Source organism: Monodelphis domestica, chromosome 5 (genome assembly GCF_027887165.1).
Source record: "Monodelphis domestica isolate mMonDom1 chromosome 5, mMonDom1.pri, whole genome shotgun sequence".
In the NCBI taxonomy this organism is placed as follows: domain Eukaryota; kingdom Metazoa; phylum Chordata; class Mammalia; order Didelphimorphia; family Didelphidae; genus Monodelphis; species Monodelphis domestica.
Window position 1 is genome coordinate 63,295,137 of NC_077231.1, and position 16,163 is coordinate 63,311,299.

The 16,163-nt window shown below is 36.5% G+C and overlaps 1 protein-coding gene across 3 annotated transcripts in view; it reads left to right on the forward strand.

Annotated features, from left to right (window-relative positions):
- TMTC2 (transmembrane O-mannosyltransferase targeting cadherins 2) overlaps positions 1-16,163 on the forward strand; it is a 557,542-nt gene that overhangs the window by 415,825 nt on the left and 125,554 nt on the right. For all 3 annotated transcript variants that reach the window (XM_007503110.3, XM_001364263.4, XM_056798579.1), the window contains one exon: positions 3,209-3,290. In XM_007503110.3, coding sequence (XP_007503172.2) covers positions 3,209-3,290 — 82 coding nt within the window. The remainder of the gene's footprint in view (positions 1-3,208; positions 3,291-16,163) is intronic.

The window sequence follows — 16,163 nt, forward strand, 5'->3', positions numbered from 1 at the left end:
TTTGCCTTCTCACTTAGTTGGCAGATAACCAGCTAATTAATGACCACAGGGGGAAAATGAGGTTTTGCAGGAGGGTCCAGTGTTTCCTCTGGGAGAGAATATTTTGGCATTAGATGTGTTTCTTCTGGCATGAGGCAGATGATGGGGCTCATTGACTTTTATGACTTGGTCTACTGAGCAATCACAGAGGATACTGCTCAGCTTGTTTTTCTGATGAGGTGGGTGTCTGTTGAGGCTGTTCAATCTATTGTTTTGCTAAGGCAGTATAGTATACCCACCCTTTTTATTTCCTCCCAACCTGTTGTTGCTTTAGTTATGTCAGTCTCCTCCAGAAGTCCTTTAAAAACATGAAGAGAACAAGGTTTATGAGGATCACTTTTCCCCCCTTAACATTGGCAAACATTAAGACACGTTATGGTTTTCACTTCATATGCTTCATGTCATTATTTTCACCAAGGATCTCAAAATATCATAGCATAGTAAACGAGACCTGGGAATACTGGCCAGGAAAGACAGGTTTCCAGTTCCAGCTCTGCCATTTCCAAACTTTGTGACCTCAACTAATTTCTCTGGAGGTAGTTTGGTGGGGGCACAGGGGAGCATGCTCAGTTTATTCATCTGTCAAATGAAGGTTTTGGATCCTTGGATGGTGAATGATTTCCAGAGGCTTTTCCAGGTAGTAATGAATTTGGCTTGACTCAAATGAATTCCCTGGTAGCTTAGATCCAAGACTAAAACTAAACGATAGACCAATAATCCATCTATCTGTTAGCAGCAGGAGGTTTACTTTAGTCATAGGAAGGGGAAAATATTCAGAACAAGGAAGAGGTGTTTATTCAGAATAAAGCATTGATTCAGTTGGACCAAACTTCTCATTGTGGTTCAAGCTTCTGGTCTTTGGTCACAAGCCAAAGGGAAGATCTCTGGGTCCTGTGCTGGCTATTTTTTTATGCAGGAAAGCTAAAACAAACTAAGCATTGGCCCTCACACCAATTAAATCTTTTTTAGCAATTTTTGGGGTTATCATTTCTTTTATTGTTTTATATAGCAATATAATTTATAGCATAGTAATAAGATAATATGTATGATTTGTCAGAAATTATAATTAATATGCTTACCCAAGACAAGCTATGTTTAATTCCAAAGCCATAGATTTATCCAAAAATTTATGTCTCATTCTTTTTTTCTCCTCCCTCTCACCCCTTGTTGATACTTCCTATGATGAAAAGGCTATTCAGTCTTACTGGATGAGGATCAAAATGATGTTTCTAGAGAGTTGGGTTGTATTGGGCTCCTTATATTTTGATCCTTACGTGACATGCAATTTTTTACTTTAACTTATATTCAACTATTAACCCATTCATTATAATAAATATGCTTATCCAAGAGAAATTATGTCTATACTCAAAGCTATAACTCTATTTTTGTATAACTATAGCTATAGTTATTAGAATCTATATCTCATTCTTTTTTGCCCCTCTCTACCATTCTTTCCCCCTCCCCAAGAAGTCAGGTAATATGACATATGTTGTACATCTATTATCAAGTAATATATATTTCCATATTCACATGTTGTCAAACAAGACAATAAAGCTTACAATAGAGAAAAAAGAAACTAGTGTAATTTGAATGTGAAATGGAAGGAGGTTAATATTCCCGGTTGGTAAGATTGCTCCCCCTATCATATTCTACAAATGTCATACTGTACCATGCCTTTGACACTGCTCCTCATGAGATTCTTGCAGATAGTATGGAGAGATATGGCTTAAATGATAATATGGTTTGTTGGATTTGAAACTTGTTGAATGAGCATACCAAATGACCAGTTAATTATTAAAGAAATAATATTACCTTGGAGAAAGGTCTCTAGTAGAGTGTTCCATTGATTTACCTTTGCTCTGTACTACTAAATAATTTCGTTAATTGCTTTGATAGAGGTATAGATGACAGGCTCATCAAATTTTCAGTTGTTACAAAAGTGACAATGTGGAATGGATTATAGTTCACTTATTTAGAACTAGAAGAGACCTCAGACTCCAAGCCCTCTCATTTCACAGATTAAGAAACTGAGGCCAATGACTAACATGTAAATCAAAGTCAGGATTAAAAAAAAAAAGATTTGGAAAGTCAAAGATGTCGAGGAGGTACTAACATGAAAAAATTTAATAGGGTCAAATATAAAGGCACATACTTGGATTCAAGAAACAAACTTGACAAGTATAGGATGGGAAAAAGATGGCTGGAGATCTGGGGATTTTAGCCCACTACAGGTTCAATACAAGTCAGCAGTGTAATATAGGAGCTAAGCTAATGACAAGTTAGACTGCATTCATAGAGAAATGTCATCAGAATGACAGAAGCAATAGTCCTATCTTACATCCAAACCTTGTGCTTACTTTTGGTTGCCACATTTTAGGGTTTTTTTTTTTTTTAGTTCATCTTGCTAACTGGCATTGCTTATTTGAAGGATCTTGCTTGGATGAGAGATTAGCTTTTATCTCTTTTATTCCATATGGAAAACCTGGAAATAGTGAGAGAAGAGGCAGAGAGATGAATTTTGATTTAATATAGAAGGAAAAATTAACCTTCCTAATAACTAAAATTGTCACAGATTAGATCAAGCTGCCCTGTAATTCAAGAAGTTCTATATCACTGAAGATCTTCACAAGGAGGATTAATGATCACATATTGCAGATGTTCTAGAGTACTTTTTTGCTTTGACCAGAAGAGTTTCAAGGCCCTTCCTACGTTTGTTTCTGTAATTTTTATGATTTACATGGTTAGTCATTTACTCAAATCTGTCATCAATAGTATTCATTTTACTTTTTAAATAAAACAAAGTTTATTATCAAATTGCTGCTTGGTTAATAATTAAAACAAAATTTTAAATTACACATAGTTTAAAGATCAAAATATAAGGAACTCTAAATTCAAACCATGCCTCTAGAAATAACATTTTGATACTTATTCAATAAAATTCAACAACTTTTTCATTATAGAAATGTCAACAAAAATAGTCAAAATTATGCAATATTTGAAGATTAGAAATTGGAAATGAGTAAACAGAACTTTAAATGTTTCTCCTAAACATTACAGTTAAAAGGTAGAATAATTCATTTTTAAGCAGAAGGTAGGTGATGGTTTAGGAACCATAAAGGGTTGAAGACTATTTAATCATCTACTTTCTCTCTCCTTTTTTTTTTTAAAGGGACGTAAAAATGAGGCTGAGAAATTCTTCTTGAAGGCTATTCAGCTGGATCCCACCAGAGGAAACTGTTACATGCATTATGGTGAGTGGTTACTGACTTGAATGTTCTCTTCCTCCTCCTTCTCTCTCTCTCTCTCTCTCTCTCTCTCTCTCTCTCTCTCTCTCTCTCTCTCTCTCTCTCTCTCTCTCTCTCTCTCTTCATCTTCCTTTTTCTCTCCCTCTCCCTCTTACTCCTCTTCTTCCTTCTCCTGTTCTTTTTCCCTCTTCCCTCTTTCTTTTCCTTATCCTTCCCATTCTCTTCTTTTTATCTCCAGTTCCTCTTTCTGCCTTCTCTTCTTCATTTGTATCCTCTCTCTTCTACTGACTCTCTCCCTTCCCCTTTGCATAATCCAGTAGAAGGAAAACTCACTTTACACTTTCACTAAACTGTGTACTTTATGACCTCTAAGATTCCTTTCCAGCTCCAGTTATATAATCTCTTTTTCTGTCTTCTCTAATCCTCTCTCTCTCTTTCTGTCTCTGTCTCCCTGTCTCTCTCTCCCTCCCTTCCTCTCTCTGTCTCTGTCTCTGTCTCTGTCTCTGTCTCTTTCTCTCTGCCCTTTCTTCATCTTTCTCTGGCCCTTTCTGCTCCCCGCTCCCCTTTGTGGCTCTTCCCTCCTCTCCCTCTTGCCATCCTTCTCTTGTGAACTTCATTCATCCTTCAATCTTTCACTCCCTCTTTCTATTCTATAGTTCTAATGATAAACCACAACTGTAAATGCTGATAACATACTTAAGGTTTTTAAATATCTGCTGATAAAATAATTCAATAGTAAAATTGCCCAGAAACCTTCTCTTTTTTGATCATCTTATTTGGAGGGGCTCCCTTTGAAAGTTTCCATAGCACTGCAAGAGACGTGTTTATTTCTTTCTGGAAAAAAAGGGAAAGTATCATCATATATGATATTGGATTCTTCCATTGGTGATTTGCTCAAGATTAGTAGTTCCATTATTCTGACCTCTAACAGCTGAGCTTGGATTCAGGTCTTCCCAATAAAGATTCCTGACAGAAGCCAAGTAGTCATTCCTTTCAGTTTAGCTTATAGCTTATCCAGATTGGGTCTGTATAACAGTGCTGACACATGAGGCTATTTCATTAACAATGACTCATGTATTAAATGAAGCACTTAGCTGCTTTGGTGTTGGTTAAGTTTTGTTTATTTCTACCAGATTTGCAGCTGTAATAGTTTTCAAGGAGCCAAAAACACATTTAATTTTGTTGATTTTTTGCAAAAGGTGTTCTGATATTCTTCAAGCTTTGCTCTCTTCCTTATTCTCTGGTGGAAAACCTGAAGGTGGAAGAAAATTAAATTTAGGGGAAATAGAAGCAATATACTCATAGATTGTTTAATCCCTTTCCCTGGTTCCAGCTGGTAAAAATAAATCAGTGACAGACCGTCAGTGAGGAAGAATGGAAATAATAAAATAGAGGATACACTTAACCAGCCGCAAGTCCATTTGTTTATTTACATGTCTGTGTGAGTGTTTATAAATCGAGGGCAGTGACGTGTTATCTTTCCAGTGAAATGCAGCATGTAATTTTTCACATTCTGTCGCATAACAGCTTCCAATTTCTTTTTGCATTGCAGTCTTATTAGTGTGCATATGTGTGTGGATGTGCTAAGAAAGCAGCTTATAGTCATGGTTTTTCATGAAATCAGAAATGTGTAACTTTTCTAAAATATTTCCAACCACCATTTCTTTTTGAGTCATGAGTTTTTCTCTTGCTACTATCAATAGTGGGGAATATCTCCATAATTTTTTTTCATACTGCTAGAAGACCAATGGGGACACAAAATAATGTTATCATCCATCCTCAACTTAATATCTCTAATGTGTGTTCTAAGGTCATTTCCAAAACTTTAATTATCTGTTTCAGATTATTAAGAATCCATTACTTTAGATTCATTTCTTTCATTGGTTAATTTGGTAGTGAACTTGAAAAATATTTCTGAAATTAACTTACCCAAACTCCCTGGGTCTTAGTATCCCCTTCTGTAAAATTCAGATATGGCACTAGATGTTCTCTAAAGTCCCTTTAAATCCATGTGTCTAGGACTTTCATGAGTAGATCCACTAATTTTTATGCTCATTGACTATGTGTCTAGTCCATATTTTTTATCTTTATTCCCTATTGTGTAAATGGTTCTGGGCTTGGAATCAGAGGGTTTAAAACTTAACTCTTATTTCTCAGTGGAAAGAGCACTGGCTCTGAAGTCAATAATATCTGAGTTCAAATCTGAACCCAGACACTTGTTAGCTGTGTGACCCTGGGTAAGTTCCTTAACTCTGTTTGCCTCAGTTTCCTCATCTGTAAAATGAGCTGGAGAAGGAAATGGCAAACCACACTAATACCTTTGCCAAAAACCAAAACCAAAACCAGAAACAAAAATAAAACAAAACAGAAAACCTTGATGAGGTTACAGTCAGACACAACTGAAAATGACTGAAAAACAACAAAATTTCTTACTTCTAGTGTAATTTTAAATAAATCATTTTGTCTCTCTGTCTCATAGTTTCCTTACATATTAAATAAAGGAGTTGGGCAAAAGTTGGATCATTTACGGTCCCTTGAACCCCAGTCTTACGACACCCCTAAGTTGTATATTTCTTCATGTTCTTTAAAACATTTAGACAACCAAATTTCCAATAAGAAATTCTAAACTTTATTTTTATTCCAAAATAGTTAATACTCTCAATATTATATATAATTTCAGGAGATAAGAATAGTATATATCTTTTTAAGAACATAGGATTTTAAAAATGTATGTATCGTTAAAATTCAACAAAAACACACATTGATCTCAAAAGAATAAATAACAGAATTATTGTTGGTAGAAGTATCTTGTGTAAGTTTGGAATCAGATTCTACTGGTTTCAGGGCTGAGTCTAATATATATTGCAGAATCTTTCAGTCCTATTCTCTTTCCCCACAATAAGCTCTATGAGGCCACAAGTTTCTGACCAGCACACATGGAGAGGCTTTCCACATGAGAAATTCTCTACATTGAGGAAAAGGGAAGATATCAAGAATTTATTTATTTGATTTAATTTTTAAAACCCTTTCTCTCTTAGAGTCAATATTATGTATTGCTTCCAAGGCAGAATAGGGGAGGGGGGGAGAGAGAGAGAGACAGAGAGACAGAGAGACAGACAGAGACAGACAGAGAGACAGAGACAGACAGAGACAGAGACAGAGACAGAGAGATACAGAGAGAAACAGAGAGGGAGGGAGAGACAGAGAGAAACAAAGAGACAGAGAGAAACAGGTGAATTTTACATTTGTGAATATTGGACCTTAGAGATGTTCTAATCTACCCTCATTAGTTTTTAGACAAAGAAAGTGAAGTCCAAAGAAATAGCTTCTCCACAGTGTCAGAGTAGCCTAACAACAGAACCCAGACCAGACTTTGTTTTCTGAGTATTGGATAGACCTCTTTTCCCTGATTATGTAATCTATGTTGAGAAAAGTGATTTTGGAGCATTTGAGGTTTTGAGTAATGGAGTCTCTCAAGAAATAAGATTTATTGATGCCTGTTGTTTTTAAATCATAGGCAGACTGTGAGCTCCTTGAATGGAGGGAGTGTCTTTTATCTTTGCATCCCCAAACTTCGCACAATGCCAGGCATATAGAAGGCACTAAAACTACTCAGAAACAACCAATAATGTGTGACCCATTTTGACCCTCTCACTAGAAAGGAGGGGAAGGTATGTTTCATTGTTTATGTGCAGAGTTCTAAGGAAGACATATTATTACATGCTTAACCCAAAATTTCTTGGAGGATTTATATTTGAAACATGTGCATACCTTCCCATAAAGGGATACCAAATACTCATATCTATCTAAAAATGTTAATCAGAGAAAACACTTCATATCCTAATTGGATTATTTCAGTATGTACTGGGTAGAATTCTACACTTAATAAAATCTCATTAGAAACTTCTCTCAAAAGAGAGGATACAGTACAAATGGGAAGGGTCTGTAATACTTACGCTATTTTAGCAAATACGAATCTATCCAGATTCTTCATTTTAATTACATTTCAACATATTAATTTTGATTCTTGAAGTTTTTTTTAAAATTTAATTGAAATGTTTTATGTTCATCATATTCATCCATTTATTTGCCAGTTATGAATTAAGCACATCCATGTTAGGAACTGAGGCAAATAGGATATTCAGTAATATCAGACCTCTATTCTAAGAAACTTACAGCCTAGAGGGGGTGATTTACACAGAGAAATATAATACAAAATAGATTATAGGATTATAGGAAGGTTAAAAAGGGCTGTTATATCAGCTAGATGTTCAGCCAACATTCATTAAATGTCTCTGGGTATAAATCATCATTTTCAATGATTGGGGAGTTCTTTGTCATAAGTCCTCTAGAATTTTCCAGTCTGTTTTGATGATTACTGCTTTATAGCACAGTTTAAGATCTGGTACTGTTAGGCTGCCTTCACATTTAAAAAAAAATAATTCCCTTGATATTCTTGATTCACAGAATTTTTTTAAATGGTGGCATATTTGCATAGACTTAGGTAAATTTAAGTGCATGTATGTTTACGTCTACAACCATATCATGTGTCATTGTGCTTTTATGTTTCTTTAGGGAGATTAGGAGTAAAATATACTGTGATTCTGTATTCCAATGAAAGTTCAGCTCCCTGGGTAAATTTGTGATATAGGCTCTTGACTGTAACTGTTATGGATTATAGATATTTGGAGAACATGGCCCAGATGGCACTTGACAATAGGGATTTCAGGAATTTACAACAGGTTTTAATGGTTCTTGGAAATGGAATTACCAGATTGTTCATTGCTACGTCAGGTTTGTAACTGTATATGTTTTGGGGAGCTCCGCCATGATTATTTTCTTCTCAGGGGCCTTTTCATTACCTAAAGATGACCCTAGGTTCTCTAAGACCAAAGCAGCACAACTCAATGGCCCTTCATAGTGTAAATCATGAATTCCATGAAGTGGTCACATTATTTGAATTTGTAGTACATATTTCCATCAGGCTGGAACCAATGACCATCTTTTATATAATTGTAGCTTCCAATAGTGAGCATTTGAATACATGCATCTGCTTCCTGGGATTCATTATTAGCAGTAATCAGGACCCAGCCCTGGAGGAACTTTGAGAAAGACGTTAGTTGCATGTTGGTTTTGTATGGATGACAAGGAGCATTTCAGAGAGGCAAAGCTTTGGTCTTCAAGCATCAAGCAGTAATTTTTCATGGTCACAGTAATTCTGAAAGACAGTCAGTCCACTGAGGCATGGAGAGGCTTTGATCTGTTTCAATGGTGAGACTGTCCTGAGTGATAAAAGATAAAATCATGGTTATTTTAAAGTTTCAAAACATGCAATGATCCATTGGTTTTCTCATCGAGACAGAAAGAGGCACATATAGAGGAGATGGTTTTTTCTTCCTTAACTTTGTTATTTATTCCCATGAAAGACAAGTAAGTATAGTTATTGACCTGCTTTATGAAACACTTAGATTTTGGGGAAAATGCCATTTTTCTCTTTGACATTTTATAACCTCTTCATCCAAAATGACAGTGTGGTTTAGCCAAAAAAAATCAATACACTAGGGCTCAGGATACCTACATTCTTGGCCTGACTTTGCCATAACCAGCTGTATGACCTGGTATAAGTTTTTGTGAACCATCATTTCCTTCCCTCCAAAATAACAGTTTTGTTCTTCTCTATAATCACAGGCTCCTAGATTTGAAGCTGAAAGATTTTAGAGACTATTTCATCTAGTTTCTTCACTTGTTCAGATGAGGAAACTGAGGCACAGTGATATGAAGTGCCCAGGATCAGCTAGCTAGTAAGTATTTGAGGCAGAATTTCAATCCAGGGGTCCCTGACTCCAACTTCATTGCCATCTTTAGTGTGTAGTGGCAGCTAGTTGGGGTAGTGGATAGAGTGCCATTCCTGAAGTCAGAAAGCCTCAGCTACCACCTATTTGATCCTCAACAAAATGCTTAAAAATATCTCTATGCCTCAATTCCTTTAACTGTAATATGAGGATAAAGCCTCTACCTCACAGGGCTATCATGTGTATAAATAATATTTGTAAAGCATTTATCAAAGTTCCTGGCAGATAGACAGTTAATATTTGCTTATTCTCTCCCTTTCTCTATCCACTGTGATCTACCACACACGGATGCCTTTCCAATGCCATTTTATTGTTTAGTTTGAGTATAAATTAAAAAAAAGGATCGTGTATTTATGGAATCAATGGATTTGTCTACTTAATTTCTCTTCATTCTCTTCCTAAAATTTCAAGATTTATTTGAAAAATAGACAACATATGGTAGAAAGGAAATAATTCCTTGTCATATTATGGTAGAGAAGATGCTTGTTTAGCTACAGATTGGACCAATGAAGTCACTTCCAGCCATAAACATTCTGTGGTTCTGTGCCTTCTCTAAATATCCTCTGGACACCCGAGGCCATGTGAAGTCTTAATGGAAGTTTATGCCTTTCACAAGAGAGGAGTCAAGATCCCATTCTGAGCTCATGATTCTGAGAATTCAATATTGAGTCAAAGTAGCTGCTGGAATGACTATGGCAAAAGAGAGGAAAAAAAAAAGAACAAGACTGGGAACCGAACTGCTTATGGATTGGGAATCACTATAATCCTCATAGGGGAAGTGCTGTGTTGGGAATAGAGAGCTGGCATGGAAGCAAGGAAGATCTAGGTTCAGGTACCTCCTCCGACCCACCCTGGCTTTGTAACTTTGGGCAATCCACCCTCTAGGCAACTCTACATCTATCAATGCAGAGATGATGCTAACCCCCACTGGTGGAAGGAGTTGTGATAGAAGGAGCTAGCTATCAAATCCATGAAGTCACCAGTCTAGCCCCTCTCTGTATCCCTACTGAAATACAAGGTTGGGCTTTGTGTGGCCAGGAGTTGTCCTTGCAGACAGGAGGCACCATGGCTTATTGTACAAAGGGATGACCTGAGAAATGGGAAGTTCTGGATTCAATCCCAATTTAGTCACATCTTCACTTTAGCATTCTAGATAATGTACTTAATATTTGACTCTTTGTGACCCTATTTGGGGTTTTCTTGGCAAAGATAGTGGAGTGGTGTGCCATTTCATTCTCTAGATCATTTTATAGATCAGGAAACTTAGGCAAACAGTTTTCAGTGCTACAGAGAATCCTCTAGGACTATGATTTTGAAAAAAAAAAAGGCAGACCTTCAATGGAAGGGGAAGTTCCTTACTTAATGGGAGAGGATGACACTTGCAATACCATCCTGATTTTTTGAACTTTTCTGATCTCAAAAGCTAAGCAGGTTTAGCCCCAGTGTTTGATTAGATGAGAGTGTCTAATAATAGCTTATAGAAGCAATGTTGAGTATTGAATAGAATAGTGGATATAGAGTCAGGAAGATCTGAATTCAAATCCCTCCCAGACACTATTTGACTGTGGGCTAGTCATTTAATTGCTCCATGCTTCAGTTTCCTCATTTGTAAAATGAGATATTTGAAATTACTGCCCTTTAACATCCCTCCCAACTCTAAATCTATGAACCTAGGAGCATCCTACATCATTTAAATCAAGGATCCAGTAATATAAATATATATATATATATATATATATACATACATATAAACACTTATATGTATGTATATATATATTATGTATGACTCTGTGTGTGTATGGTGTTAACTAGTTAGTGATATCAAACAACTATGTTTTAGAATCAGAGTTTTATAGTTGGAAAGGGAATATGTAATCCAAATTGTATGTGAACAAGACTTCCCACTAGAATATATTTGTTTTGTTGAGTTATTTCAGTTCCATCTGACTCTTTGTGATGCCAATGGAATTTTCTTGGCAAAGATCCTGGAGTGGTTTGCCATTTCTCTCTCCAGCTCATTTTATAGATGAGGACATCGAGGCAAATAGGGTTAAGTGACTTGTCCAGGGACATACAGACAGCAAATGCCTGAAGCCAGATTTGAGCTCAGGAAGAGACTTCTTGACTGCGGACACAGCCCTAGCTACCACACAATATGCCTGCCTTGCTGACAAATGGTCTTTGCTTATAGAACTCCAAGTAAGGGAAAAGTTGTTCTTTCTTGAAGAAACCCATTTTTCTAGGATGATTTTAATTGTAAGAAAGTTTTGCCTTATATCAAGCCCAATATAGTTCTTTGCAATTTCTACCCATTTATTTTATTTTTGCTCTTTGGGACCAGAAAACACATTTAAACCATTTTTAAAGATGAAAGCTATTTAAATATTTGAAAGAAGCTCCTTTGTCTCTCTTAAGTCTCCTAGTCTGCAGGCAAAACATCCTCAGTTTTCCTTCCATGAATCATCATGGCATGAACTCAAGTCCACTCACCAACCACGCTTTTCTAGACATGCTCCAACTGGAACTGAACACAGTATTTCATATGGGGGCTAATCAGGGTGAAGTATAGTGAGATTATCAACTCCTTAGTCTGGAAGCTATACTTTTATTATGGAGTCATAAGGCAGTATTATATTTCTTGATATATACAGGTACCCCTTCCATGTCACAGGGGTACAGAACTATGATCTGGAAAATCCATGTAAACTTTTTTGACCCAGATTTCATACTAGAGAAGAAATATGAATTTCCTCTCCTTTTATGGGGTGTATAGAGTCCCTTATTGTAAAATTTGAGTTAAGTATTTGGTCATAGACTATGTTTAGGTCAGTGATAGTATTTCTAGCCTTTGTATGGTATCTGCTGGCTTTTGCATTTCGTATACTTTAACTTTTTAATCATTTTAACTTTGAAAAAGAAATTATGTATATTATTAAGGTATTTTGTTATTATTCAACACTATATTCGCATTTTATGCATTTATGAGTTTCTAAACTTTTTGTCTGTGTCGTCTGCTGAGCTTTGCATATCATCTGTGGCTTCCGTAAAACTTCTCCCCAAATCTCCATTTGATTTCTAATGCCATTTGTGATGTATTGAAACTATGATGAAGATGTAGAAGAAAGTAGGGATAAGTGTATGTGTGTGTGAAGGAGGGATGAAAAGACAGATACAGAGAGAGACAGAGAGAGACAAAGAGAGAGAGAGGGAGGGAGAAAGAGAGAGAAAGAGACAGAGAGACAAAGAGAGAGGGAGACAGAGAGAGACAGAGAGACAGAGAGGGAGACATAGAGAGACAGAGAGAGATACAGGGAAAGAAACAGAGAGAGATAGACACAGAGAGGAACAGAGAGAGATATACACATACACATATACATACACACATGTAAATGCCTAAACTTATATATACAGACATATATATATATATATGTATATATGTATGTGTCTGTATATATTTGTAAAGTTGGTTTGAAATCCAGGTACATTTTGGGGGAAGGGTGTCAGGGATAGAGAAATTCTGTAATTTTATGTGTCACAAGCTCCTGGTGGGGAATACTTCTTCCACTGATGCTAACTGACAACTTATCTATAATTTATAGTCTTAGAGAGTCGCCTGGGGTTACTGAGAGACATGTTCCTTGTTGCACAGCTATTTAAGCACTTGAACCGACATCTTTCTAATTCTAAAGCCAGCTGCCTGTCTAAATGACACACTCTCATTTTACATTTATCTCCATTACATTTCATCTTAATCATTTCATAGGATTGCAGAATTCCAAAAGTTGAAGGGAGCTGGGACCATTCATACCTCCAGACAAAATAGCTGAGACCTTGAAAATTAAAGTCACTTCCCTGAGGTCACACAAGTAGCAAGAGACAGGGCAGAGACTTGAGTCCAGGTCCCCTAAATTAAAACACAGGACTCTTTCCCTGTACCACATTGCTTCCCAGTCCACAACAGCTTGATAACATCTTAAATCAACTATTAAAATCTAGACCAATCCTCTTAGGAGCACTTATGAGTTATAAGCTAATAGTATTATATGTCTTATTAGCAGGCTTATTAGTAGTTGTGAAAAGCAGAGAAAATCCTAAAAGAATGTAAATGACGAGAGATGATATTTATTTGTCAGTTTATATTATTTTACTTTATTTATATTATTAATTATAAATATAATATATGTTATGTAGTATGTTTATATAATAAATAGATTATACATAAGAAATAAAATAATTATAATAATATGAAAATAATAAATTAATAATATACATTATTAATTGTATTATTACATTAAAGACATGATGGATGCAGAGGAATATGGAAGGTGAAATAGAATAAAAAGATAAACTGAAGGAAATTTGAAATAGAGAAAGTAAACTGAGTTATACTATTTCTTATTGAAATAGAGAGGTAAACTGAGGGGAAACCTGTTTCTTCTGCAATGACTGCTGTCCTCTGGTTTTGATTAGAGAGAGCTGCTATAGGAACCTGAGGCTGCTTATTTGTAATGGAGGTAGGAATGATAAATGCTGAGGGATGCTGCCACACAGGGATGCTGGTACACTGGGGAACTGCTATACAAGGGAACTGCTCTGGGGTTACTGCTCTGGGGTTTACTCTGGAGTTTGCCTACTGATCCCTATTGATGGCTGATCGATCAGTATGTCTTTCTAATCTCCCCCTTCACTCCCTCTTTCTCCAACCCTCTCCTCCCTTGCCTCCCTCACCTCCCAATTCTTTCCTCCCCCCTGAGTGAAGTATAAAGATTCTCTTTTCTTTTTCTTTTCAAGTCAAGGGATTTATTGGGATAATAGGATGGGAAACTGAGGTAAGAGGGATAAGGATTCCCTAACTATGGGGATAATTTTAGGAGGGTTTGAGGAAGTAGTCCAGTTACAAACTGTGACTCTTAGACAATTAGGGAGATGGAGGACAACAGCTTTTAAATCTTCTTTCCTCTTCCTCACAAAATCAGCTTAACCCCAGAGAGAAAATAAAGTCCAAAATCTCTCAGTTTCTCCTGGCCAGCTCAACTCTCTCCAAGAGACAACCAACTCAAAAGCTTTCCCCGGTCAGCTTCAACTGCTCAGAGCCAGAGACAAAGTTCAAAACCTTTTTGATTCTGCTTCTTCCCCTAGTGTGTCCAGAAACCCCCAACTGCCACTCCTGGGAACATTCCATTAGAACCTTCTCTTGATTGATAGCTAGGTCTCCAGCCTTGGTCCTTGCATCCTCTTTCTGCCTCTACCACAAAGAACTGTCAAGTTACAAGACTTTACTATGTCTGTTTTTGCTGATTCTTAAAACTCAACTCAATAGAAAAAATTGTAGTCTTGAATAATAATAACTAGCATCTATATTGTACTTAAAGATTTGCAAAATACTTTATAATATTATCTTATTTCATCTTCATATCAACCCTTACAGGTAGGTGCTATTATTAATATTGTTTTACAGTTGAGGAAACTGAGGCACAAATGGTTTACCTGACTTACCAGTCACACAACTGCTTAGTATCTGAGACTGCATTTGAACTCGTCTACCTGATTCCCAGGCCCAACATACTATCTGCCATCTATGTGAAGAATTTTTTCTTAAAGTAGTTACTCTACATATGTTAAAGTTATACAAGATGCTGAAAATAAATTTGTTTAACGATTCTTGGATATTGATATCAAGTGAGGCATTATCAAAGGGAAACATGCTTACCTAAGATTGTTGGCATAGTCAAAGATGTTCTGGCCAGGACAGTTTTAACACAAGAAGGATTCCTTCTTGATGGTGTAGTTTTGAGATATTTCTATTCATGGATAATATTCCACTTATTGCATTATGCCCAGAACACTTCAAAGCCTCCTTAATAAAATACAAAATATAAAAAAGTATTGGTGTAACCAACCACATTGGAAGAAGAACATGGAAGGAAAATGCATGTTGTCCAGAAAATAGACACCTCATGATCCAAAAAACCCCCAAAAACTCAACAAAAAAAAAACAATGAATATACTTGAAAGTCATTGTATATACCTGAAGACTCCCTTTAACCTCTCAGCACCATCCCAGAAAATGGCCATCCAACCCTTGTTTGAAGAAGACAATCTTCTACTTTTGAATAATGGTGTCTATTAAGACTTTTCCCTAACATCAAAGCTAAAGTTGCCTCTTTGCAGCTTCCACCCATGACTTTGGGTTGTCTTGTATTACCAATTAAAATGAATCTGATTATATTTCCTTATTGTTATCAACATCATTTGGAGAAAAGCCTTTCTTATATTTGAAGACAATTATTATTTCCTGGAACAATTAGTAGTACAGTGGATAGAGTGCTTGGTCTGGAGTCAGTAGATTGATCTTTCCAATTTCAAATGAGATCTCAGACACTTACTGGCTGCATGACCCTAGGAAAGACACTTAACTGCCTCAGTTACTCAAATGTAAAATGAGCTGGAGAAGGAAATGGCAAACTACTCCAGGATCTTTGCCAAGAAAACTCCAAGTGGGCATAAAGAATTGGACATGACTGAACAACAATAATCTTTTGTAGCTAGGTGGCCCAATGACTAGAGTGCTAGGTCTGGAGTCAGGGAGACTCATTTTACTGAGTTCAAATCCAGCCTCATACTCTGACTGATTGTGTGACCCTGGAAGATCACTTAACCCTATTGGCCTCAGCTCCTTATCTGTAAAATGAGCTAGAGAAGGAAATGGTAAACCACCCTGGTGTCTTCGCTAAGAAAACCCCAATGGGGTCACAAAGAGTTGGGCACAACTGAAAGACAACTGAAATGATTCCTTGGCCCCCCAAATCTTTCCTTCTCTACCTAGATCAAACCTGCCTAGCTGCTTCGGATAATCCTCAGAAGTGAGGTCAGTAGGATAGTTAGTCAAGAATTTTTGAATATTAACCTGTCATTGAGTGACTGAAATCTCAATGGAGTGGCCATTTACTCCTTTCAAGCTGACTGCAACCCTTTGACACCTTGATAGTTTTTTTCTAGTTATGACAATACAATATTCATAGGGCTT